The sequence below is a fragment of the Eptesicus fuscus genome, chromosome 7, assembly GCF_027574615.1.
Source record: "Eptesicus fuscus isolate TK198812 chromosome 7, DD_ASM_mEF_20220401, whole genome shotgun sequence".
Taxonomy (NCBI): Eukaryota; Metazoa; Chordata; class Mammalia; order Chiroptera; family Vespertilionidae; genus Eptesicus; species Eptesicus fuscus.
Window position 1 is genome coordinate 82839825 of NC_072479.1, and position 27907 is coordinate 82867731.

The following is a 27907-nucleotide window of genomic DNA, read 5'->3' on the forward strand; positions in this document are numbered from 1 at the left end:
AAATGGCACCTGCCAAACAGACTCAATGGAAGCTCTTGCATCTGAGACCTGATGGTGGCTGGAAACAATAGCTGAAGAAGATGACATTTATGAGACAATAGAACCAGTATCATCAATAGTGAGGTATAATATAATGCTGAGTTGGTGAATGTTCTTCAGACATATGATTGGACAGTAGGAAAGAAGAAGGAGGCAAGAATAGGTCTCTTAGGCCTGAAATTGTAACAACTATTCAGTTAAATGAATGACATTTTGTCATGGGAAAAATCAGTGGGAGCCATGTCAAGACCTGAGAAGATAGAGTGTTTTTACATATTCAGAAAGCGACATCTTAGGAGCCCAACTTGAAAGCTATGTTTGATCAAATACAACAGATGTTTCAACAGTGAGGACCATAAAACTGATGATGAATTTGTCAACTTAACCAGTTTATAAATATGTATGAAGTAAAACTTTTCCTTGCTTATATATTTGGTCATAATATGTAGTAAGTAGATTCACACTTAATGAATCTCAGAATTTACTGTGTGTCAGGTACTGTATTGGGCACTCTCCTGTTATTTTCTCATCTGATCCTCTTTACAACTATAGATATTAAGAATTAGCACTTTTGCTTTCTAAAGAAAAATAAGGGTTAAGTAAATTAAATAACTTGCCTGTGTTTTCCGATGGTCTTAGGCTCTACAGCAGCGGTTCTCAACCTGGGGTCGCGACCCACAGGTTGAAACCGCTAGCAGGGTCACCGAAGACCATTGGAAAACACAGATATTTACATTATGATTCATAACAGTAGCAAAATTACAGTTATGAAGTAGCAACGAAAATAATTTTATGGTTGGGGGGTCACTGCAACATGAGAAACTGTATTAAAGGGTCGTGGCATTAAAAAGGTTGAGAACCACTGTATTAAATACTCTAAAACTAATCTTTTGACAACCACTCGGCCACTATTTTACAGAGAGTACACTTAATATTTTACCTTTTTATATGCAGATACATTAAGTTCTTTTGGAGGACAAACAGGTCAGTGTGAAACGCCTGGCAATTCAGAAGAAACAGAACTCTCACTTTGACGGGTAGAGCCAGTTTTCCTATCCTAATTCTGAAGAATATGGGAAATGATTTGAACAGATGCAGATCAGCATTATGTGCAACTTGAAAAAGTTGAAGACTGGGATGAATTTGGCTTCGTTCAGGGCATATTGATGAAGTAGAATAAGAAATAGCAGAATAAGATGGGAGAAATTTTATTTCTTGCAACTGGGTCTCTCTCAAGGATATCTTGGTCTGTATTTTAAAGCCCTTCCATGTTTCCTGTGCATCTGAAGACTTCTACTTTTGGCTTCCTCTGCCATCCCATAGCTCCTGTCTTATCATTGTTTCACAGTGCTCATGACATTGGTTTGCCATGGCTGCCAGTCAGTTTCGCATTGTAGATTAAATACCTGCCCATTCATTCTTTCATTGTGGACAACGAATAATAGTTAAAATTTTAGAAACCAGGAGATACATTTATGATAGCAGAAATTCAAACAAAATAGGCGTTCAGATAAAATAAATAGCTCACTTTCTGCACTGTTTGATGTTGGCCTCATGCTACAGGAACAGCCTTCCTCAGGGCTGAATAGAGGTTGGTGTGGGTTCTGGGGGCCTCAGAGCACATGGATGCAGCTGTCTCATTACTGTGTGTTACATGGCTCTACTCCTCATTATTTCCTGTACAATCTGAGGTACCTGACATCATTGACCAGCCTTATTTATTTATTTTGGTTTGACACACAATTGCCAGCATCTTCAGATTAATGCCTGTGAAAGGGGCGTGGTTTTGTTAGCATCTATGACATAGCTTGCTAAAGCAAACAGGCTTTTCTCCAGGTATACTATAAATCATCAAGTAAATTATTTGATGTTATCTCCAAGTAAATTGTACCTACTTGCCATGCCCAGTTCTGCGTTAACCAGGTGTTGTGTACTGAATAAATAGCAATGGCTGGATAGATGGAAGGACAGATAGAGGGCTGCTGTCAGTGTGTAATCTTGCCCTTTCAGGGATGTGCCTGAGAACATGGGACGGTGTGTACTGAGTTCTGGGGTATCAGTGCAGCCAGCTTGCCATCCATCTTTAGGACTGCTTGACAAAAAGCCACACTTGAATGAATATCACAATCAGCTAGTGGATGAGAACTGAATGGGAAATAAGAGAAGGGCCTTGGCAGAGAGGGTCTTGTGTGAATGGCTTTGTGTTACTTGAAATGATTGGTCCAGCCACCCTTTTGCTCCAACAGTCTCCGGCCAGGGATGAAGCCTGATTCTTTCCAAGGTGAAATCAATCTAAGAGGACATTTTCCTCATGAAAACTGGGAGCTGTAGAGTAATTTCCAATGATGATGCTATAAATCAAGAAAATAGTACATGCAACTCATGGTAGCCTTTTTATTTTTATTAGGCTCTTTTAAAAATCCTATATAATAAAAGCCCAGCGACCAAACGATGGAATGACCAGAACAACCAGTCGAACAGTTGCTATGACGCACACTGACCACCAGGGGGCAGACGCTCAGCACAGGAGCTGCCCCCTGGTGTTCAGTATACTACCACAGTGGGAGCGCCGATTGACTGACCAGGATGAGTGGCTGCTCCTGCTGTGAACCCTGGGCCAAAAGGAAGGAACCCAGGCTGTGATTGTCGCCTCCTTACCCCAGGCTCTTCCTCCTCACTCCGTGCCACCTCCTCTGGACGCCTACAGGCCGAGCAGTACTGCCGCTGCTTCCGGGCTTGCAGAGCTGACCCCAGAAGCTGAGAGATGGGTTCATGGCCACTGCAGGACTGAGGCCTACTCTGCCGCCTCTCAGTGCTATTGTTCCTGGGCCTGGCCCCAATCGGGTCCCCTGGAGAGGCGAGTGCTCTGGCTCCATGGAAGATGCCGGACCAGGGAGTGGCTGCTTAGAGGGCAGGTCCACAGCTGCTCAACTGACCGGTTGAGCAGCGCTCCCATAACGGGCCAATCCACTCAGGCCACGCTCCCCAACAGTGTATGAACCCGTGCACCGGGCCTCTAGTATATATATTGATTTTAGAGAGGAAGGGAAGAGGGAGAGAGAGATAGAAACATCAATGATGAGAAGGAATCATTGCTCGACTATCTCCTGCATGCCCCACACTGGGGATTGAGCCCACAATCAGGAATCGAACCGTGACCTCCTGGTTCATAGGTTGATACTCAGCCACTGAGCCATGCCAGCTGGGCTTTATTAGGCTCTTTTAATTGGTAGGAGCAAACACCAACTAAGTTGTTTCAAACAAACAAACCACAAAACAAAAACAAAATACCAGGCAATTTATTATGAGATGTGTCTGGAGAGAGCTGGAAAGCTGTGAGGAGGAACTAAAACCCTTCCGCGGTTTCCATGGCTGGCTACCTGTTGGTCTCTCTCAAGGATATCTTGGTCTGTATTTTAAAGCCCTTCCATCTTGTACATCTGAAGAATTCTACATTAGGCTTTGTCTGCCATCCTGTAGCTTCTGCTTTATCATTGTTTCACAGTGGTCATGACATTGGTTTGCCATGGTCTCCAGTCATTTTCACATTCTAGAAGAAAGACCTGCCCATCCTTTCATTGTTTTTGGTTCAGATTCCTGAGAGAGGTTTGATGAGCTGGGCTATGTTCTCTTATTGGCCCAGAGTTCAGGCACTAGCCAGTTTAAGGACGGCTGCTTTGTTCAGGTACCTACTTGTGGCTAACAGTACCTGCGCTGTGCAAAAAGGGGCTGAGCCTGTGGCAGGGGAGGTTAATCTAAGAGAAAAATTGGGCATGATGGATGTGATTATTCGACATATCAAAGAAGGAAGCTTAACTGATTCTGCTTTTAGAAATCATTCACTGAGCAAGATGGAAACACTCTTCCAGAACATATTTAATAAATACAGCCAATTTGGTATCTGGAGATTTTTACTGTGGCCAAAGCAGGAGAATTTTGACATGTATTCATGAGGGAAATTAGGGACACATCTGGGAGTTATTCTACCTTACAGTAGAAAATAATTAAGAAGTTGAGAGAATTGAGGAGGTGAACTTACTCTTTGTCACCGAAAATCTGAATTTTTTTTCACACTATAATTTCTTTACTGATTAAGGTATTACATATGTGTCCTTATCCTTCCATTAACCCCCCAACACTCCCACTTATGCCCTCACCCCCCTGTTGTCTGTGTCCATTGGTTAGGCTTACATGCATGCATACAAGTCATTTGGTTGATCTCTCCCCCTTACCCCCACCCTCCCCTACCTTCCCTCTGAGTTTTGATGGTCTGATATGGATCTGTTTTTGTTCATCAGTTTATGTTGTTCATTATATTCCATAAATGAGTGAGATCATGTGATATTTATCTTTCTCTGACTGGCTTATTTCACTTAGCATAATGCTCTACATCTACACAATGGAATACTACACTGCAGTAAAAAGGAAGGAATTCTTACCATTTGCAACAGCATGGATGGAACTGGAGAGCATTATGCTAAGTGAAAATCTGAATATTAAAAATTTCCTGTAAAAAAGTGACTGATTTGATGGGGTTCCTTGGTAGGAGGTCTTTTATGGGCTCTATCTACATAATTTGGATAATGTTTGCACCATTGTGGAACTCATAATTATGAATACAAGAAGATATTTCCTTATAAGCCAAGGCATTATTCCTTTTTGTGTGTGTGTGAAGCATAACCTGCAAACTAAATTGCTGATTTCTAGTAACTTTGGTAGTAAGTTGTTATATATGTAACCAACATAGGCATCAACATACAGACACAGATATTGTATCTCATCCCATTTACACCTGGAAGCACCTCTAGTTCAGACTGTGTCTACTTTTCTTTGGCAAAATGTGAGAAACTGTGTTACTGTATTAATACTCAGGGAGTCCATTGCTACTATCTGGTAATTTAATTTCATGGGGCCAAACATATAAACAGGTCTTAAACTATACCCTTGATTTTTCAGTAAGAAAATAAGAAAGAACATTATGTTTCTTCAATATACATGGCTGCAGTTTTGAGAAATAATATGTGTCCTTAGGTAGTTATCTATGTATTTTTTTAAATAAATGGGGCACCAGGACTAATACATTGAGCTAAATAAAATTTGTCATCAGGCTATTTTTGTGAGATGCTTGGGTTTACATTGCATTCCCCGGTCATCTCTTTATAAGAGCATTTAAATAATTGATTGATCTCCTGACCAATTATTGAAAACCATTGGAGGGCCAAAGGGAAAAGGCCAATGTAAAGAAATCAAATACATTGAGAGAAGGGAAAGACTAGGAATTGTCATTCCCCTAGCTTTTCTGAGGGAACACGGAAAAGAAATCTTAACAAAATCAATTTGCAATCACTTGAAGAGAAGGTTTTTTAACTGGGTAGTTTGACTTCATAAAGGACAGTCCTGTCCTACTAATCTAATCCTTTGAGATGAAAATGAAAGTCTGGGTATATCAAGGAGAAAGATTTATATATAATTTCATTTAAACTGTGGAATGCCTGAGATAGTGGGCATCAGCGGCTCATTGTCCACCTGAGGACAGATATAAGACTGAGTTCAAGACCAGTATCACTTTTATTTCTATCCACAGCCTGATACTTGGATTGAAATGCATGGGCGCTTCATTTGCTCACTGCATAGAGCTTGTGAGAGAACCAGCAAAGAAAGAGAGAAATAGAAAGAAGCTTTAAATATATAGCTGCTCAGCCATACTCCTCTTCGTTCTCATCATTTCTATGACACATATTCTAAACTTCATGTTATCATTTAACTTAGGAAAGTCATCAATTATTTTGTATAATTTGGTCTTATTTTCCAATTAGCTCACCCTGAGGATGGGGATGATGACTTACACTTCATCTCTACCTCCCATAGCACCTGATAGGCATTTAATAAATATTTTATTGATTAATAAGCAATCAATAAGATCATAAAGAACTGGTTGTATGACGTCTAATAGAAAAATACTGTATTGCAACAGTATGTACCAAGTCCCTTATTAGTTAGCTGCACCAGTGTGCTAATAGATGGATGCTTAAGGAGTGAAGCTTAAGGAACTCATGAAAACGATCTCTGTACTATTAGGCAGGGGTTCGACTTTTACTAGATGACTGTGGTTCACAATTAGAACAGGAGGAGTAGATGGTTCAGATGGGAGCTGTGGCAGTGACCAAAGGAAGCTTGAAGGTGTGTGGTACAGTGGCTGAGTGTGTGCACTCTGAAGTCAGATCTAGCTAGATTCTCAAACCAGCAGTGACCTCGTGTGAGTTGCTTAACTTCTCTAAAGCTCACTTTCTCTGTTGGTGAAATGGAGAGAGTAAGTAATAGGGTTTACTTCATAGGGATATGAGAATCAATTGACATAAAGCATATATAGCAACTAGCATACTGTAAGCAACTCAATATTGTAATACGAAGCATACTGAATGAGGAAAAAGGGGAGTTGTTTCACACAAGATTATGACAAACCATCAGTTTGGTTTAGTTCCATAAAAGTTTTGAGGGCCTATTATGTGCCTTTTACGAAGGAAATCACGAGGGCCAAAGGGTTTAATCTGCAGCATAATGGAATCAAGATACACACAGGGAAGGGTTCCTGCAAGTCAGGATTGCTGGACCCATTGGCCTATGTATGTGAGGAAAGTTGTGGAATTTTCCTCGAGGACTTAGAAAATAATCTAGTACCACCTCACGTTCTCCAAAACGAGTTTAATTGTGGTGCTATTATGAACTGGGTCGGCATCATCTCCAGACCCTCTGGATACTATCTATTCTTTGAGATCTTGAGCTGTCATTACCTAACAGTTTAAACTGTGCCTATGAAAGATCAACAAATCGGCACTTTTCAATAGTAACCAGCTAACATCAAAATGTCATTGCTGAGCCATAAGGATGCCCCCATTTTGTTCAGTTAGGAGAGATCAGAATTCACAGCCAGTTAATGTGAGTCTGATAGCTTCAGCCGTGTTTTTACCATCAGTTCTAAACAGAATGAGACTGTGTCTAAGACTCATACTTGTCTGGGATGATTCATCTACAGGCAGAGGCCCCGCTGTGAAGGATCCAGATTAGAGATTAATAAATGCTACATCTGATTGTAACATAGCTCTGTCCTCCACAGAGTCTGCTGAAGGTGGGTGAAAGGATAAGCGCTGAGCACCTTTGTGTTTGAAATGCCAATTGGCATTTTCCTTTAAAGAGCTCTTTTTTTCTGCTTGCATGCTTCCATCAGAGGAAAAATATTGAAGTGAAATTCTGTGAACTGTAGAAATGATGGAGACTACTGAATGTGGTTTAAAAACAAATACTTAAACTTCAAAATAAGAGTGAATAAATGGGCCATCCCTTAACTTGTCACGTTCTTATTTGCAGGAAAGATCTTACCAACTTTGATATCTCCCTTGAGTGATGGCTGTTGCTCATCCCTGCTTGACCGCTTCCAGAGTCAAGCTGAGATATTGACAGCATTTCAGCTCCCCAAGCCCCAGAGGGGAGAATGGAAACACTGGTTGGGCTAAGGGTAGAGGCCAGTGAGGACATTCCAATGGGGTCTTTATCGGTGGAATGAGGACTATGGGAAAGGGGAGAACAGAAGGAAGAAGCCCGAGCCCGGGCTGCAGGGCTGATGACAGCAGTGAGCACACGCTTCCCAGGAATGTTGGTGGGGTTGGTATTGCTAAGTCAGAGGGGACAGGCCGGGCCACAGAGAGAGTGCCTCGACTGTGTGACTGTGTTAGAAGCTTGGTCCCTGGTATTCTGTACCTTCTAAACCAGGGGTGGGGAACTTCCTGCCCACAGGCCATATGTGGCCTGAAAAATCATTTGGTCTGGCCTTGCCAAGGCATTAGGAATAAATTAAACAAATTTTTGACCAAATATGGCAGGCTACTTTTTAAGTTGATAATTTTGTATGGCTGTGAATGATGTTATAAATATTCAAATGGTCCTTGGCAGAAAAAAGCTTCCTCACACCTGTTCTAAACTAACCATTCCTTCTTTGTATGGATAAAGAAATGAATATGCTATTTTCTAGGAATATGGTCAAAATTGTATGATAAAAGTAGTTTTAGTGTTCTCCCTGTGTCAGGCTAGGAGCCGGGTAGCAGTTCTAGTAGATTGTGTTTTACTCTCAATAATGAGATTTCACCCACTCATGACCCCAGAGCGTCAGGGAGAGAAAACAAAGGGTAAGCAATGGGAACTCTGAACTCTTGAAGATTCATTTTTAGTGCTAATAGCCAACAACCATAAATGAAACATAGCAAAAGTAAGAGTTTAATAATTCTGGAAAAGGGGGTCAATTTTCAGTATAAAATGAACAAAGAAAATCTCAAACTTGGATGCAACCAGTCAGATACTAGAGGCATACTGATATCTAACAGTGAGCCTAGGGAGGGTCAGAAGGCTGGGGAACACTGGACGTAACCTTGCCATGAGGCTGCCTGCCACAGGGCGGGGGCCAGCAAGCTGCGAGAAATCAATTTTAAACCAGGTGACCCACTTGGCATGATTCAGACTGGTGGTGCATGCAGGGGTTTGATATACCAGTGGACAAAGCAACATATACCTGTTAGCACTAGTAAGATGCTAATCACCTCATAGTTCAGGGCAGGAAAGGAGTGTCAGATCTCAGCTGGCACCTGCAGATATAAGGAACAGGGTCCAGCATCAAGGATGTCCGCAGTTTGTCAGAGGCTGTGTGAAATAGTTACAGGTTCTGAGTAGGGTTCCTCATCCATCCAACAGAGATGGAATGCAACAGGACATGAGGAAGAACCTTAGTCCTTTGGATTGGGCACATGGTGAGGCTGTTGGGAAGGAAGGGTTCTGGGTGGGCATGTTTGCACCAGCCAGGCTCACAGCAGGTATACCAAATACTGCGCTTAGATAAACGCTAATATAGATGTAGGCATTTTATAGGATAAAAAGAAAGCCAGCTTTGGATGTTGAAGAGTCCTGGCCAGTCATGGTTTAAAGATTGGAGGGCATGCCAGTTCTAAGTCCTACATTGGTGCGAGGCCAAGACAGGCAGGTGCTAACAAGCTGTTGAAGATGAGTATATGTGTGTTTTTCATCTGCCTGTGTGCAATTTTGTTTTCATTTCTGAAGCCCTTCAGAATGTGTTGCCTCTTTTAACCGAGGACCAAAATTGGTTTGGGAGATGTGAATACATTCAAAGCCGTGCTGATTGTAACAGCCACACTTCGCTTACTGTGAGGAAGTAGTGATCAGTTTTCCAATCCCAGGACTTAGCAAAACCGACCCCTGCATGTTTGGTGAGAAAAACCTTCTTAGAAAACTTCCTTTTGCCATTGAAGACAATGGCTTGTTAACCTGTGCCCTCCAAGCAGGATTGATCCAAATTGTAAAAATTCAGTGATGCTTCGTCTTTCTGTGTAGAGCATGGACAGAAGGACAGAGAAATCTTTGTTTGCCAGAGACCCATGTGTATGAATCAGTATCTAGAAACAGGGCTTTTGTTATTTTTAGCAGCAAACGAGGTGCTAGCACTCATAGGTTGATCAAATATAAAGTGCATTTTCTACCCTTTCGGCTGGAACCTCCTCACTTCTCTATTCTCATTGGTATATGAACGTGATGTTCTGATCAAATACATATGAAAAGATGGGAAGGTTAATTTATTGGAGACAAATATAAACATCTCTACTTTGCAAAATGCTGCTGGTACATCAAATCCCATCATGAGCTTGTATTTAACCCTGTTCCTTGATAATTATCACCATTCTTCTGTAATCTCAACCCTCTCAGCCTAAGTTAAATGGGAAGATTTTTGATGGCATAAGCAGTTTTGGATTTCGTATTTCACACACAGCAAAAAAAAAATGTTTTGTTTTCCCTAGATGATATGGTTTAGTTTTATGATGGCTTTCTTTTTATCCTAGAAAATGCCCAGATCTGTGTTAGTGTTGAAGACACTCGACTTTGTAAACATATCTAAATAAACTTGATCTGATGTTGATAATCCTACTGACTAATTAATTCTGCTAGTTTCATTTTTACATTATTTTTCTTGATCCATTTCATTTTTTCCAACTGCATCTATTCCCCTATCTTCTTCCCTTGTGTTTATTTAAAAATACATTTATTCAGTCACAGACTTGATTGTTGCTGAACTTGACAGCTTGCTGTTTTATAGAAAAGAACCTCTTAATGAAAATACAAGTCAGTTCTTCTGAGAGTTGTTTTGATATGCATAATGGAGCGGGCCATTTAATTTAAGATGAAATGAAATAACCTTGTTAGGGTTTTGGCAGTCCCGATACCTTACAGAGGAGCACAAACTCATTCCAGAAGTTCTCTTGGTATTCTCTAGGCTCTTTGTTCCCTGACTTTAATTCTGTAATTCACTTGGGTATCCTAGTGAGAGGGGATCTGCCTTTTTGTTCTTCCCCTCTTATTGCCCTATCTGTTGCTTATAAGCTTTCTTCTTGCTGTAAAATTGTCTCTGAGACCCAGAATAGGAAGAGCCTTGTAGGCATTCTCAAAGTGAATACCTTTAGATTGTTTCTCAGCTGTGGCTTAAAGTTGGTGATTGAAGCACATCCAAAAGGGAGACTCAGTCAGCGAGGAAAATGGGACAAATTCAAGGAGAAAGCAAATTTATCTTCTGAAAGAACAAATATGAAAAAGAATGCTGGCTTCTGCTGGGAGTTGGTTAGTCATCTCAGAATGGCTCTTAAACTAGCCCAATCTGCTTGAATTTCTGCTCATGGGCTTTTGAAAACCCAGTGTGTTCTCCTTTGTATTCAAAGGTGTGTGTTTTTTTAAGGGTCTGGCATTTAACAGGCAGGAAAGATCATGATTCTCCACCTGTAAGCTTCCATTGAGTGTTTCAGTCATGATATTTCTGATTAATGACTAGGCTGGAGAACATCAGGCATTTTCTCTGTCTTGCAAAGCTTTGCTTACAAGTCAGACACGATTCAAAACCAGCAGAAATAGCTAACACCAGCCTCAGTCACCTGAAAAAAGGGAGTGTGGAGTCAGGATTTATAATCACAAAAAAGGGAGTCTCTTGGAATTAAGTGGGGAGGGAAAAACCTTCCCTTATTTGGGGAGAGGGAAAAAAATTTGTCTCCCATATTCTGCTTCCACTCTGAGCTTAGTGTGAGAGAACGAAAGAAGTACCCAGACTTCTCTGAGGGCAGCCAGGGTAACCCTGTCCTCTCATCTCATCATTTCCACACTTGTCTTCTGAATCTGGTGGTAGTGGAGAAAGTTTTCAGCAAAAGCCTAGCAGTTCTAGCCTTGCATCAGACACACAGATCCTCCTCTAACTGAAGTTAGAAGGAGAACACACAGATTTTCTTTACTCATGTACCAGGAGAAGAGTCTAGAAAGAAAACCAGATTTATTTCATCTAAATCTACATCATTGTCCTAGCAGGATCATAATCCCTCTGATGATATAAAGTACTAACATTTGATACAGGAAAGATATAATCTCAATTGGATAACCAACAAAGATAAATCAGATTTGAGGATTATCTCGTTTCAACATCAATTACCACATTATTTAATTCAACAAATACCTGCTGAGAGCCCACTATGGGCCAGGCAGGCCTCATTCTAGGTGCTGAGATATAATAATGTACAAACAAATAATGATCCCTGCCCGCTTGGTGTTTAAGCTCTAGTTGGGAGAAGCAGTATGTTCATAATAAATATATCAAATAAGTACTTGTGTAGTCTGTTAGATAGTGATAACTACTATGGCAACAAGAAAAAGTGGACCAGGCTAAGAGCGTTAGTATTCCACTGCAGGGTCAGAATTTGTCTTTGTTGAGAAGGTGAGGTTTTAGCAAAGACTTGAAACAGGTGCATGTGTTAGCCCTGGGGATTCCTGGATAGCTGGAGGAAGAGTGTTTCAGGGGAGGAAATTACTACAATAAAGGTTTGGAGCAGGAATGTATGAGTATGTTTAAGAGAGTGCAATGGAGCAGAGCAGGGGAGAGAGGGAGGATGTGGGCTCTGCGGGGAAATGGGGGTCCAAATGAAGGACCCTGGCTTTTCTTTTTAGTGAAGTGGGCAGCCATCAAGGCAGAGAATAGCATCTTATGACTTAAGTTTTAAAAGGATCATCCTGTTTCTTTGTTGACATAGACTGTAGGGGGCTGGGGCTGAGGCAGGGAGGACAGTAAGGAGGCTCCTGTAGTGGTTGGGTAAAGGATGACGGTGGCTCAGACAAAGTTTTTTTGAAAAAAGGTTGTATTTTAGATACATTCTGAAGGTCAGCAGTCAAGGTTGGATAGAGGGTTCCAGAGAAAGAGAGGAGTTGGAACTGGAGGGATAGCATTGCCTTTAACTGCAATGGGAAAGGCCGAGTTCAATTTTGGGAATGTTGGAGATGTTTCTAAAGATATCTGAGTGGGCACGCAGAATAGGCAGTTTGATATAGAAGTCTGAAGTTTTGGAGAAAGCATGGAAATGTTTGGCATATAAATAGGATTCAAATGAGGAGACTGGATGAGATATCTGAGGAGGTGAATGTGGATAGGAACAATTTGAGTTGGGCCAAGGATTGACCCTGGGCACTTTAGCTTCAAAAGCTTAGAAGAAAGAGGAGGAACCAGCAAAGAAGACAGAGGGACAGCGGCTAGTAAGGCTAGTAAGGTAGGAGGAAAGTCAAGAAATGGGAAGCCCTGGAAACCAAGGGAAGAAAGCATATCTAGGTACAAGTGACCCTTCAGCCATGTCAAATGCTGCTTAGAGGTAAGGACTGCAGATGGGTGCTGGAGCTGGCAGCATCAGGGTAACCTTGCCTTTCACAAGAGGAGTTTTAGTGGAGTAGTGGGGTTGTAAGTGTGGTTGAAATTAGTGTAAGAGAGAATGGGAGAAGAGGAAGTGAGTACAAATGATGCTTTTAAGGGATTTGCTGCAAAGAAGAGTAGAGGAGCGGCCAGTACCATTTTCTGCCTCTCTGGCTGGCTTCAAGGAGGACCCCTCACATTTTATACAAGTGCAGTTAATATATAACTATTCAGACATACTGCTTTTTTATGAAGTAGATTTGTACAATCAGCATAGAACTTGGGAACCAGATGAGATTGTCAAGGTCATTTCAGTTAATCTCCCATCTAATAAAGGAATCTTCCTCATAATCCTAATACAACACTTTTTATATACTATTTAAGGACCCAGAGATAATAAAGCATGATGCCTGCTCCTGAGAAACATATATTTTTAATGGGAGGAAGCAGGCATATATGCTTCCTGTGTGATAAATGTTATGATAGAGGCACATACAAAATATTTTGAAAGCACAGGGGAAAGAAAACGAACTTGACTTGGGAAAGTTAGGCAAGACAATATGCATAAAAAGCTGACATCTAAACTAGATATTAAAGATGAGCCTGACATTTTCCAGACAGAGTGCTGGGGAGAATCCCTTTCTTAGATGATAATCCAGCTTCCGTTTGAATGCTTATAGCTACAGAGCTCACTGCATTATGAGGCCAATTCCATTTTAAATAGCTATAGTAGTTGCAAATCCATTTCTTATATTGAGCCAAATAATGCTTTCTAATATTCCTACTCATTAGTCTCAGTGTCCTCCTCTGGAACTGATGGTCAAAAACTTATCTTTCTACCATATAGGTCATTTCTGTATTTGAAAATAGATATTATGTTCTCTTTTCAGTCATCTCTTTCCATGTTGAAAAAAAGGGAAATGAATAGTCTGAGGTTGGGTTCCCTGGGAAGGAGACTCTGGGACCAAGGTGGGTGGACAGGCGGTTCATTAGGGAGTGCGTTTGAGATCAGTGCTATGAAAGGGAAAGGAAAATGGGCAGGAGTGGGCAGAGGGAAGGTGGAGGTGCAGTGCAATTTTAATTGGAGCTCAAGCCAACCCTATTGAGAGTTCTGAGGGTAGACTCATCCTTCAGAACTGTCCAGAATTACAGCAAGGACCAGGTCTTTAATTCCATGACAACCAATCATTGGGCCAGTTTACTCCAGCCTGAAGGCATGATTTTGGGCAAGATGGTTCTTTCTGCTGATGCAATCCTCAAAGTGGGCTGGTGGCTGAAACCTATTGCCAGGACATTCTTAGCAGCTGGAATCATTAGTCCTTTATTTCTGAAGTGGGTCTTTAAGGGGTGATGCAGAAGAAGAATATAATGTACTGCTAATTCTTTTGGCAGTTATTTTCTCAGACAGATAATACAATGCAAAGGTACCTGTATTTTTGTTTCTTCTTATTAGAAATAAAACACCATGAACATCAAAGTGATGGGGGTTCAAGATAATGGTTCCAGAATGATGAAGTCTAATGTGCAATTGAACCTTTCCTGGGCCAATTGCTCATCTCAGTTATGATGGCCCTTTATACAGAAACGCTTTAAAAATACTCCCCAGGCAAGTTGACGAAGTACATTCAGGTAAAATATGTGACTGGGACTCTTTTCTGGGAGGAGGAGACTGCTCCAAGACCCCATGCACAACACCATTTTGTAATGATATTAGGAAATAAAATGTAAGTGGGGAAGCATAGTGAGCTGCAAACTGAATTATATCCCTGTCATTCATCCCTTAAGATGACACTTCCCGTGGCGATCACAATGCATGTTGGGTGTCTGCAACGATGAGTGTGTGACCAGCAGTCCTTTCCACTCCCTGCATACATGAAGATTGCTCTTTGATTTGTGGCAGTGGCCATAATTTGCAAAGCTTGTCACTGCTGGCAAGTTAATAGTTAGCCCAAAGCTTTGTTTTAAAAGGGCTGACCCATTCCCGATTATTGCACACCAGATTGCTGTGTCAACTAAGTTAATAACAAGGGACCACATATTATACCAGGAAACATTTGCCCAAGCTATAACTCTGTCTCTTGATGTCTGTTTGGCTTCATTCATCTCCTCTTGATGCTGTAGATAACATTGTCATAATAAAGAATTCTTATTTAATGAAGATTGTCAAGATAAAATGGTGGAACTGGACATTGATGGGAGCAGAAGATTCAGAAAAAGGATGATTGTAGAGGATGATAGAATTACAAGTAAGGTGAGGATGTGGTAGGAGTGAAATGGAGCCACATTATTTTTTCTCTTTTCTTACTTGCCCCACACATTGGCTTTCTTCACATAATAGCTGGCAGTTTCTTTAGGAACTCATTTATAATTGTGAGAGAGTTTTTACAGAAGACTAAGAGAGGAGAGGGCCAGGTTGGTATATAACAGATTGGTTTTCTTTTCAATTCAATCTCATTAGCATAGGCTCATTTACTATGGGCGTTTACTGTCAAGACTAACTTTCCATGTGTATTTCAACCAGCAGTGGTTTCACTGTAGATGGAACTATGTGGGTGATGGGACATGTTCATTTATCATAGAATGGATAGACTTTGATTACAATTGGGACCCCTTTCATCCTAAGCCTATACATTTTAAGGTATATTTGGAAGCCTTTGCCACTTTGTTATATCTACTGGGCTTGTGAACACTCAAGTGATAATATGTCTCATTTGAGAATCACCTAAATTCCCTTGAGCTGGGAAAATAACAGGAAAAACAAATGGCTATATATTTAAAGTGATAGCCATTCTGGGAGGGTTGTTCTGTTAGTCTCCTTCCTGTTCTGTTGTACATCTCTGTAAGCCCCCTGACAAGTCTTGGAATAATTAAGCATTATTGTTTTGGATTCCCAATATGTCTTATAACTAAGGATAAGGTCAGTTTCACCAGAAGACCAATTCTTGTATTGCAGTAGGAAAAAAATAGGAGCAGGGGCTGGCCGCAGTTTGGAATATGCACACATGAAATTATTATTTTATTCCAAATTATTCCCACTCCCCTATCCACCCAATCTTGGTGCCCACACTCTCTATATTTCTGAATTGTAGGGTCCAATGGGGCTCCTCTTCGACCACACAGTTAAGCTAGGGGAGGAAGCCATGATAAGCATCATTTTACCCTTAGCAGAAAGAATAGCGCCCAATGACTAAGCATCTACTGCTTCATTCTGGATAGCCTGTGGGAAATGTGAAAAGTTCACACCACACAAAGCATCCATAGTGCTGGCAGAGCAGAGGGGCTGGCAGCTTTCATTGCCAAACCAGGGTCTTTGGACACCAGGTGGATATTTCTCAACCTGCATTTTTCTTTCAATAGTGGGTGCTGCCAAACTTCTCAGCAATCTCTCAGCTGTACAACAATATGCTCCCAAACTAAGAAATAACTATATATATATATATATATATATATATATATATATATATATATATAGTTATTTAATATATATAAATAACTATAATATATATATTAAAAGGCTGGTCTCTTGTAATTGCACTTGGAAGCTCTAGTCTGGGAGGTAAAAAACTGCCACTTTGACAAAGACTGTTTTGTTATCCTGGATTGTTATAAAATGGAAACGAACCATCAGATAGAAGAGATGTTAAGGGCACTGACCAAGAAAAGGGATGCCACCACTCAGGAGGAGGTCAGAGGAGAATGGACTGACAGAGGAGGACAGGGGTCTTCATTTTGTGGGTTCAGATTCTTCCAGCTGAATGGTAGATAAAATGCAAGGCTTGACATCTCAGGACAACAAGAGAAATACAGCTTTAGATGGGAGACATTTAAAATGGCTCCTTCCTCAAAAGGGAAGAAAGAAGATTCTCAGAATTGACAGAGGTGACACATAGGTCAGACCAAGACCTGCAGCGTTATATATGTAAGAGAAAGAATAATCTTCTATATGTTGCTCTAAATAAAGCTTAATCACATAGGAGCTTGGATACAACTCATTCTAACTTGTGTCTTAGATATACTGTCTGAAGCTTCCTCTAACTTGCATATCTCATGATCATAGTAGAAGATAGAGATAAAACTAACTGTGCTATTGATTTAGCAGATATAACTTTATAGAAAATATTAGAGGCCCAGTGCACAAAACTCATGCATGGAGGGGGGTGTCCCTCAGCCCAGCCTGCACCCTCTCCAATCTGGGATCCATCTCTGGGATTGCTGGCTCCTAATTACTCACCTGCTTGCCTGCCTGATCACCCCCTAACCACTCCCCTGCCAGCCTGATTGACACCTAACTGCTCCCCTGCCAGCCTGGTCGCCCCCAACTGCCCTCCCCTGCTAGCCTGGTCACCCCCAACTGCCCTGCCGGCCTGGTCCCCCTCAAGTGCCCTCCCTGCAGGCCTGGTCGCCCCCAATTGCCCTCCCCTGCCGGCCTGGTCCCCCCAACTTCCCTGCAGGCCTGGTTGCCCCCAACTGCCCTCCCCTGCCAGCCCAGTCACCCACAACTGCCCTCCCCTGCTGGCCATCTTGTGGTGGCCATCTTGTGATGACGTGGGGGTGGCCATCTTGTGATGATGTAGGGGTGGCCATCTTGTGGTGGCTATCTTGTGATGACGTGAGGGCATCGTGCAAGGGCACGAGGGCCACCTAGGCTTTTATTAGTATAGATGTTTTTACTAGAGGCCTGGTGCACGAAATTCATGCATAGGTAGGGTCCCTAAGCCTGGCCGGCGATCAGGACCAATTGGGGCCTTCTGGCTGCTGGCCGGGGCCTCTCTTCCCTGGCTGCCGGCTGCTGGCTGGGGCCTTCCTTCATTCCGCGCAGCCACCTGGTGGTCAGCGCACAGATAGCAAGCGATAGAACTCCCGGTCTCCCAGTCAAACCCCTTCAGGAACACTTTGCATATTAGCCTTTTATATATATATAGATACTGACCAAACCTTATACTATATACGTGCTTCTCCCTAATACCCATACTGAGGGTGCCTATCCCACCTTCATAGGTAGGCTTAAGTGGAGATAGATGGTCTTTTGGATCATTCACTCTGACTGAGGGATACACATCCACAACTGAGAGCACAAGAGGCTTGAAAAGTGGGAAGTGTGTGTGCATGAACATAAACCTGACCTGAGCTGGCATGAGGCCATTTATAGACTTAAAAAAATATATTTATTGTTGAAAGTATTACATATGCCCCCCTTTTTTCTCCCATTGACCCCTTATAGCCTACCCCTGTACCCCATTTATAGTCTTTACCCCACTTCGTATTTGATTTTAGGAAGCTGCCTTGGGCTCTGGCAGTAGCTCTAAAATATTTCAGACAAAGAGAGTATAGACCTATGTTGAATTTCTCTGGAGTTTAGGACATAGTTTTTGGAAGAAAGGTATTAAAAATGTTTACAATTTAAACATACTTAATTTTCAAAAGTAAAATGGACACGAACATTTCTGTCCAGTTTATTAAAATTTTTCTTTGCCATCTTTGGTTTGATTTCTCTCTCTCTCTCTTTTTTACATTTTTACTATTCCAGGACGAATCCTCCATGTTCTTCCAGTTTGGCCCATCTATTGAACAGCAAGCTTCCGTGATGCTCAACATCATGGAGGAGTATGACTGGTACATCTTTTCTATTGTCACCACCTACTTCCCTGGCTACCAGGACTTTGTGAATAAGATTCGCAGCACCATTGAGAACAGCTTCGTGGGCTGGGAGCTAGAGGAAGTCCTCTTGCTGGACATGTCCCTGGATGATGGAGATTCAAAGATTCAGAACCAGCTCAAGAAACTTCAAAGCCCCATCATTCTTCTTTATTGTACTAAGGAAGAGGCCACCTACATCTTCGAAGTGGCTAACTCAGTAGGGCTGACTGGCTGCGGCTACACGTGGATTGTGCCTAGTCTGGTGGCAGGGGATACAGACACAGTGCCCTCGGAGTTCCCCACTGGGCTCATCTCTGTGTCCTATGATGAATGGGACTACGGCCTCCCTGCCAGAGTGAGGGATGGAATTGCCATAATCACCACCGCTGCTTCTGACATGCTGTCTGAGCACAGCTTCATCCCGGAGCCCAAGAGCAGTTGTTACAACACCCATGAGAAGAGGATCTACCAGTCCAATATGTTGAATAGGTGAGTATGGCACAAGGAACACACTGTCGGTGGAGGTCAGAGTTCAGCTTCCAAAGCTGGGGCTGGACATTCAGAAACAGTAGGAAGAACAGTTCAAGATATCAGTGTTGAAGGCTGGCCACTGGATGGCAGTTATTCATGACAGTGTGAGTGTTTCAGATCCAAAGCTTGCTGTGGCTGTGTTCTTGTTCTGAGAAATATAAAACTGCTCCCACTTATTGAGCACTTGCTATGTGATAAGTATTACTCTAAGTGTATTGCATTTTTTACCTCATTTAATACTCAAAGCAACAACTCTAGGAAGCAGGTTTTAAAATTGTTTCCATTTTACAATATAACAAAATAAGGCCTGTAGGTGTTAATTGTCCAAGCGAGAGTTTCATTTGGAGTTGAACCCTCTCTAGACACCACATACTTGATCACTCTGAAAGACACCATAGGCACTGAGACAAGGGAGCACCAGCCCACTTACCTCTGGAGTGCTGTTGTACTGGGAGGAAATGGAAAATGGGTTAATGGGTGTGTAGGCCATGAAGAGGATGCTTCCCTTGGTTTTTCTCTCCCTTGCTTCTCTTCTCTGTACCTTTAAGAGTGAGGATGCTGCTATAAAGGTGTCTTTTATGGTGGCTATTAGTCTGATTTATCCAGTAAGAAGAGAAGGGTGGAGTTCTGCTCCCTTGACCTCACTTCATAACCCAGGCATAACTGCAGCCTATCCTCAAAGGGTAATTATGTAACCATGGGGAACAGAAAACTCTATAGGATGCTTTTATGGTTTAGTTATTTGTATAAAACGGTTACATGTGCAATCATAAAAAAATCAAACAACATAGAAGAGCACAAAGAAGAAAGTAAAAATGACCTGAAATCCAACTAATCCTATCTAATAAAAGAGTAATATGCAAATTGGCCATTCCTCTGCTACACCCACAAGCCATGCCCACCAGCCAATCAGGAGCGAGTATGCAAATTAACCCAACCAAGATGGCTGCGGCCACGGAGCTGTAGCAAGCAGGAGGCTTGGGTTTCCCTGGCAATGGAGGAAGCCAAGCTTCCCTGCCGACCTGGCTGGCCCAGGCCTACAATCAAGGCTACAAAGTTTCAATTATAGAAGATAAATAAATCGCAACAAAAATGGTGGCAGCCACGGAGCTGGAGAGAGCAGGAGGCTTGAGTTTCCCCAGGTGATGGAGGAAGACAAGCTCCCTCAGTCCTGGCCTGCCTTGGCCTCCGAAGTTTCAATTATAGAAGATAAATAAATCCCAACAAAAATGGCTGCGGCCACGGAGTGAGCAGGAGGCTTGGCTCCGCTCAAGGCTACAAAGTTTCAATTATAGAAGATAAATAAACCCCAGATACCAGGGCCTCTGCTTGGGCCGCCGGGGGGTGTGGCCGGACTGCAAACCACCACAAGCCCCTCGCCCAGGCCACCCCACGCCCCAAGGTAACCCCCAACCTGAACGGGATACCCTTCAGGGCAAACCAGCTGGCCAGCACCAGGCCTCTATTCTATCTAAAAAAAGAGTAATATGCAAATTGACCATCACTCCAACATACAAGATGGCTGCCCCCATGTGGTTAAAGATGGCTTCCCCCATGTGGACACAAGATGGCCATGACCAGATGGCCAGCGGGGAAGGGCAGTTGGGAGGGACCAGGCCTGCAAGGGAGGGCAGTTGTGGGTGATCAGGCCAGCAGGGGAGGGCAGTTGGGAGGGACCAGGCCTGCAAGGGAGGGTAGTTGGGGGCGATCAAGCCTGCAGGGGAAGGCAGTCAGGGGTGACCAGGCCAGCTGAGGAGGGAAGTTGGGGGCGACCAGGCCTGCAGGGAAGGGCAGTTGGGAGGGACCCAAGTCTGCAGGGGAGAGCAGTTGGGGGGGACCAGGCCTGAAGGGGAGGGCAGTTAGGGGCAATCAGGCTGGCAGGGGAACAGTTAGGCATCAATCAGGCTGTCAGGGGAGTGTTTAGGGGGTGATCAGGCTGGCAGGCAGAAGCGGTTAGGGGCAATCAGGAAGGCAAGCAGGGAAGCAGTTGGGAGCCAGCAGTCCTGGATTGTGAGAGAGATGTTCTACTGCCCGTTTAGGCCCGATCCATGTAGGGCCTAAACGGGCAGTAGGACATCTCTTGAGGGTTCCCAGATTGGAGAGGGTGCAGGCTGGGCTGAGGGACACACCACCCCATGCACGAATTTCATGCACCGGGCTTCTAGTGAGAGATAATCATGGTTGAAAGATTTAGTGACCATCTTTCTAGACATCTCCCTGTGCATGGATACCTATCCTATCTAATAAAGAGGGAATATGCAAATTGACCATCACACAGTCACAAAGATGGAAGCGCCCGCAGCAGAGGCAGGGGTTTCCATAACACAAAATGGCTGCGCCCACAGCAGTGGCAGGGTTTCTGTAACACAAGATGGCTTCACCCAAGGCGGAGGCCAAGTTCCTGTAACAAGGCTTAAGGAGCAATCAGCAGGGACCTGAGGCTGCATCCCCTGCCCAGTGGGGCTTGGCAGGGGACCTCAGGCCACACCCCCTGCCCCGGGGGACCTCAGGCTGCACCCCCCACCCTGCGCCGGGGGACCTCAGTCAGCGCCTCACCCCCCCCTCCAGCGCCAGAGGACCTGAGGCTGTGCCCCCCTACCTGGCTGGGCTTGATGGAGGACCTCAAGGCACGTCCCCACCCCGGCCCAGGCTGGGGGACCTCAAGGTCCACTCCCCTGCCCCGGCACCAGGCCGGGGGACCTGAGGCTGCACCCCCCACCTGACAGGGCTTGACAGGGGACCTCAGGCTGCACCCCATGCCTGGAGGAGCTTGATGTGGGACCTCAGGCTGCTCCCCCCACCGCAGGCCAGGGAACTGAGGCTGCACCCCCTACACCAGCACCGGGCCAGGGGACCTGAGGCTGCGCCCCCCACCTGACAGGGCTTGACAGGGGACCTCAGGCTGCGCCCCATGCCTGGAGGAGCTTGATGTGGGACCTCAGGCTGCTCCCCCCACCGCAGGCCAGGGAACTGAGGCTGCACCCCCTACACCAGCACCGGGTCAGGGGACCTGAGGCTGCGCCCCCCACCTGACAGGGCTTGACAGGGGACCTCAGGCTGCACCCCATGCCTGGAGGAGCTTGATGTGGGACCTCAGGCTGCTCCCCCCACCGCAGGCCAGGGAACTGAGGCTGCACCCTCTACACCAGCACCGGGCCAGGGGACCTGAGGCTGTGCTCCCCCACCCTGCAGATCTTGATGTGGGACCCGAGGCTGCGCCCCCTACCCCACCTGGCGAGGCTTGATGGGGGAGGGGCCGGCCGGGTCTGGATATCACCCAATGGGGGTGGGGCCCCTGGGTCTGGGTCTTGCGTGATTTTGAGGTGCCACAGGTGGGCGGGGACTTGACTCTGGTCCTGCAGCGTGCCCCAGACTCTGACTGGAGGATGATTTTCTTATACATTTTACTAATTTTCTTTCATCTCTGACACTTCTAGTATAGAGAAAGGGCAAATAGCAATATTAAAATATTTCCTCTAATTAATCCCCTTTTAATGTGCACAAATTTTGTGCACTGGGCCACCAGTATGGATATAAATCTATAATTTTATATAAATGGAAATGTATACATGCTGTTCAATAATCTGACTTTCTGTGCTCACTTCGGCAGCACATATACTAAAATTGGAACGATACAGAGAAGATTAGCATGGCCCCTGCGCAAGGATGACACACAAACTCGTGAAGCGTTCCATATTTTTAAAAAAAATAATAATCTGACTTTCTTTTACTCAACAATATGTTTTGGGCATCCATTGTAAATTTATCAACTATATCAGACACATAGCAAGGTATTCAGAAAAACTTAATACATGCTCAGGTACCCACCATTCAGCTTAAGAAATAAAATATTATAAAGTGTATCTAGGGAGGTTGACATACATTTAGTGGTGGTTGAATGTGTACCTACTTATCCTTGGAAGGGAGTTGGACTGTTGCCTCTCAGCTAAACTCCTAAATTTAGAGTTGAAACTAAAACTGGTATTAATGTGGCTGCATCTGTGATCCAGTCCTAATATTCTCTCACCTTGAACTTTGCTCTTCCTGCCTCCCTAGTTATCACTGCTTGTTTGGTTGTGACTGTCTTAGTTTTCTTCCTACCTCTGGTAATTCTGCCTCAGGCTCATTGGCACGCTCTTCTTCCTTTACACATCTCTTAAATGCTAGTGCTTCTCAGGGCTCTGTCCTAAACCCTTTCTTTTCTTATCCATTGCCAAGGATACAATTATTGTCTATAAGTTCCCCCAAATCTCTGGCTGCAATCTTTCAATTGAGCCCCAAGTCTGTACCTCTAACTGTGACTAGATATGTTTCTTTAGAACATGCCATATCCGAAGCTGACCTGCTTTCTACTCCTACTTCTTAGAGCCAAATCTGCACCACCTATAAAGGGGGCATCCTATTGCCCAGTTGCCTAAAATAAATATTTCCATTGTCCTTGATTCCGTATTCCTGACACCTAATAGCCAATCATGCCATTTTCTGTGGATTTCCTCTGGAGTGCTTACACTTATTTTCATATTCATACCATACCCCATCCCATCTCTTCTTACCTGCATTGCTGCAGGGCCTCTTAAATATCTTCTGGCTCCCTGTTCTGCCTCTTTTCAATCTACATTGCAGCCAGAGTGGTCTGAAATTAATATGTGATGTCATCCCTCTCCTGCTCACTACTTTTCAGTAGGTCTTTATTGCCCCTGCAATAAAGTCCCATCTCCGTAATGTGGTTTACAAAGTCATCCACAGCATGGGCCCTCCTGTATTTCCAAAATGGTCCCATGCTACTCTGTGCCTTAAGCACTGCATTCCCACAATACTGGCCTTACTTTTGTTCTTTAAGAATACCCTCTTCTCCCTCACTTCCAGTCAGTGTGCACTGTGTAATCCCTTCCCACCAATACACAAATGCAGATGCTCCTTTACCTGTCTCAGATTCTCCATGCTTCATGTTTTAGTCTTGGCATCACTTCCACTGGGAAGGCTTTCCTGAGCCCTGGACTGACATCAGCCTGTAATATGCCTTCACTGCATCTTGTGCTTTTCCAATAAAGCCACTCTTCAGAATGTTATAATTACATGCTTTATTATCTCTCCTCCCCGTAATTCTGGGAAAGCAGTGACCTTTCGGTCTTACTCATATCTATGACACCCACTCCTAGCATAGTGTGAGTCCCAAGGAAGACACTTGGAGTAAATGAGTGACATCCTCCAAGATGCTGAGCTGTCCAATGCATACCCACCTTATAGGAGCTATCTCATTCTGCTCCTCTCTGCAAGATAATAGAGGTTTCCTTTAAAAACTCACTGTGTGGTCTTTTCTGTACATTCATGTTTTCTCCCATTGTTTTTAGTGTTAAATTTAAATCTGATTTAGATTATTTTACCAAATGTTTGTTCTTTAAAAAAAAAATGCTAACAATGAAGGAATAAAACATTTGCTAAACAACACAAAGATGGGCGTTACCTTAAAGTCCATAAATATGGTCCAGGAATGTCTGCTTTTATCTTAAAGCTTCCTCTGTGTAAACAGGGAAATGTACATATTATTATTTCCCATTTGGCTTCTTTACATTAGAATGTAAATGTGATTTCTCAAGTTTGGCCTCTAACCACTATATCTTTAAAACCATAGTTGGTTTGAACCTTGGTTACCATCTCTTCTGGCCACTGGGAAGGTAGCTCTCCTGGGTTCTCTATCCTTTTTCCTTAGAGGTTATTGTCAAGATAGCCACACATGCCCATCTCCATCTTCTCAAGTACAGCAGTGTACACCATGCAGGTTATTCATAAATTCCTTGAATCCCAGTGTGGAGGAGAGAGAAAAGGTCCACCTTCACTCAATTTCCCAAGTATACTGTGTAAACCGTGTCTTCCGACTCCTGCCCTAGTTCCATGATTTCTCTAGAGGTCTTTATCTAACAGTCTGGGACATCTTCTCTGGGCTCTCTCCCTGTCCTTATCCCTGCATCCCTCACTCATTTTCACTGTCTTTTCCTTCCCTTCCTCCCAAATGCAGCTTCTCATGGTTCTTGAATCCAATCCCTGGCCTCTCTTGGAAATGATTAATCTGTTTTTCTATCAGGACCCAGAAAGGATTGATGCTGACTAACAGGGACAAGAAGGTGCTATCCTCAAAGTCTGAGCTGTTATCACCAGGCACGCACTCAAAATCATCTACTTATTCCTTCTACTTATCCTGTCCGAAATCAGACTCTTCTTCCCTTCAGAGATCTGGTCTCACTAGGGTTACTCTTTTAAATAACAAACCAAGCAGCTACAACATTTAGCCACAGCAGGAAACCTTTGCAAAATAATATTGTTGCAAATGGTTGGTTGTTTTGTGAGGAAGGCCTCTGTTGGCCTGCTGCTCACCTCTCCATAACAGCAGTGGGAGGAAGGCCCCTCAGGTAGTATCTGGGAATGACCCAGCCCTAGAAGACAGATTTGGAAAAGGGTAGACTGTTGTCCTCTTACCTTATGAACACCCAGAAGCATTAATAGGCCTATCCTCCCCAGAAGCATTATAAGGGGAGGTAAAGCCTTCTTTCCTTTATACCTGACCAGCCTGTGGCTTTCCTTTCATGTGAGGCAAGTTCCTAAGTGCAGATTTAGGAAACAGGGACAGGAGGCTCTGTGATATCCCTGAGTGCCACAAAGAGACACACGTTTGAAGTGATTCACTTGTTACTGAAGGAAAACTTTTTTTTTTTAAATGACATGCAAGCATTCTCAGAGAGGATCCTTAAAATGAGCTATTTTAGTTCACTATTAAATAAACGTTATTTATCACATGCCAATCCAAATTCCTTACTGATTATTTCTTAGCTGCTTGAAGTTCCTTTGGCTAGACGTGGTGACTGTTTCCAGATAGGCCTTAGACTGCTGGCCAAGGCTTTTGACCTGAGTAACAAGAAAAATACAGAAATCCAGTTAAATTTGAATTTCAGATAAACAATAGATCATTTCTTTTTTAGCATCTGTCACAAATATTGCATGGGTTATGCTGATACTAAAGGATAATTTGTTGTTTATCTGAAATCCAGATTTAATAGGGCTCCTGTATTTGTTGCTAAATATAACAACCCTATTTTGTACACTAATAAAAATGAACTTTCTGTTGGAATTTTGTACCTTTCACTTATGCCGTATTAGTAAATGGACTGCAGTGTACTATACCAGCAATTTTCAACCCTTACTAAAATTCTGTGGCACACAAAATATATTTTTTGTTGATCTGATAAAAAAAAGGCATAATTTTGATTCATGCACACTGAACAGCTATTGTTGTGTTGGCTGTTGACATTTTTTTACTTAACAGTTTAAGGGAAAAGAGGTCAGTGCTCCTGACTAAATAATCAGGTATTGCATGTTTGAAACATTCTTGCAGCACACTGGTTGAAAATCACTGCCCTATACCATAGCCTGAGACATGCTGAGGGAGTTTTATTCCAACTGGGAACTTGATTTGATTGAAAGAGTTAGAGACTTTCTTATGTGTGCATTCTGTAAGTGAAGGACTTTCTTAGTTTTTGAGAAAAATCTGAAAACCCTTTGGTTTCAATGATCTGAAAGGGTTGAGAAAGGGATTTGGCCAGATGTCTAAACCCTTCTTTATCTCCCTGAGCTAGAGAAGAATTGTTAACTGTTAGTAGGCACACGACTATATTTTTCCTTTATCATTCCCTGGGGTGGGTGGTAGTTAATGGTTATTTTCCTTTGCAATGTCCTCTCCAGTACCCCGCTGGTCAGTTTCTGTCACTCAGGTGATGGCGCACCTGCTGCTCACCTCTAGGCTATCTTTATGTCCTGAGGACCCAGTGCTCCTGCTCTTCATACAGGGCAACTTTTGAACTTGTAGAAAAAGCAGATGCTCTTTCAAATGGCAGGATCTCAACATAGAACCTCTTATGAGTCTTGCCTAATTATTTTCGCCAGTGTCCTCAGTTTTCCTACTCAGCACATGCTTTGCACCCACCCATCCCAGTTCTTCCTTCCCTTTTAAAGTGGCCATCTCAAGAGGCCAGAATCCTCCCCCTGGCCTAGCTTTTGAGAGATGGGGATAAGTCATGTGAAGAAAGGTGCTTTCTAGGTTCTCATAAAGAGGCTGTGATGAGCATATCTTTCATTATCCTTGAGGCAGCCTTCCCATCCTTGGAACAGTTGTATTAGCTGGATTGCTCCCATGGGGTACCCACTTGACTCTCTTGGCCTGGAAAGTGCTGAGAAGGTAAGAAATAAATGAGGAATTGAGTCCATTAGTATTTAGACACTATGGGCAAAATTTGCTTGGTTAGTACCCATCTCTGGTTGTTGTTAATGTTCATGGAGTGCCAAGCATAGGCAGATTTATGGTAAGACAAATATATATTATAGGTGAACTTAATGTAATTTACATGTGAACCAATCAAAGGCTCTGTGAATGCATAGTTATAAGTGGACCAGAAGGCACAGTGGCCCTTCATCTGATTAAAGAAGTCCACTGGAAAGCTATGTTTTCATACAAAACGTAAAGACACACCTGGGTATAGAGAGAGTGACGTGTAGAAGGAAATATAAATTGGAGGAAATAACTAGAGAATCTAATCACTATCCTAAAAGACATATTCAATGCTTATTGTAATTCAGGCAAAACAAGCTTTGACTATGCCTGGAAGAATGATGGAATGTAAGGATTTTCAAACTCTTCTGTTTTCTTCCAGTCTTTCACATTTTCCATATCAGATACATAGATGGTCATTTTATTAAGTAATCGTTGCTTCTTTCCTTTAAATTCAGACCCATGAACAGCATTCTCAATGTTTAACGTGGAGAGCCCTACATGATTATTTCTTTAATTGTTATTTAATTCTGTGGCTGAATTGTAGAATTTAAAACTTATCCATGCCATATTTGGTGTGTTTTTTTTTCTTTCATTTTCTTTCTCTTCTATTTCCTCTC

At 43.1% G+C, this 27907-nt stretch overlaps 1 protein-coding gene and 1 non-coding gene across 2 annotated transcripts in view; both read left to right on the forward strand.

Moving 5' to 3' along the window:
• Positions 1 to 19117, forward strand: part of LOC129149822 (glutamate receptor ionotropic, NMDA 2B-like) — a 121144-nt gene extending 102027 nt beyond the window's left edge. Inside the window, exon 2 of the mRNA XM_054719258.1 lies at positions 18330 to 19117. Within this exon, the coding sequence (XP_054575233.1) occupies positions 18330 to 18932 (603 nt within the window). The 3' untranslated portion in view covers positions 18933 to 19117. The remainder of the gene's footprint in view (positions 1 to 18329) is intronic.
• Positions 19118 to 22564: 3447 nt separating this feature from the next.
• Positions 22565 to 22671, forward strand: LOC114231290 (U6 spliceosomal RNA). The gene has a single exon (XR_003617247.2). It is a non-coding gene; the product is annotated as a U6 spliceosomal RNA (small nuclear RNA).
• Positions 22672 to 27907: the final 5236 nt, after the last annotated feature.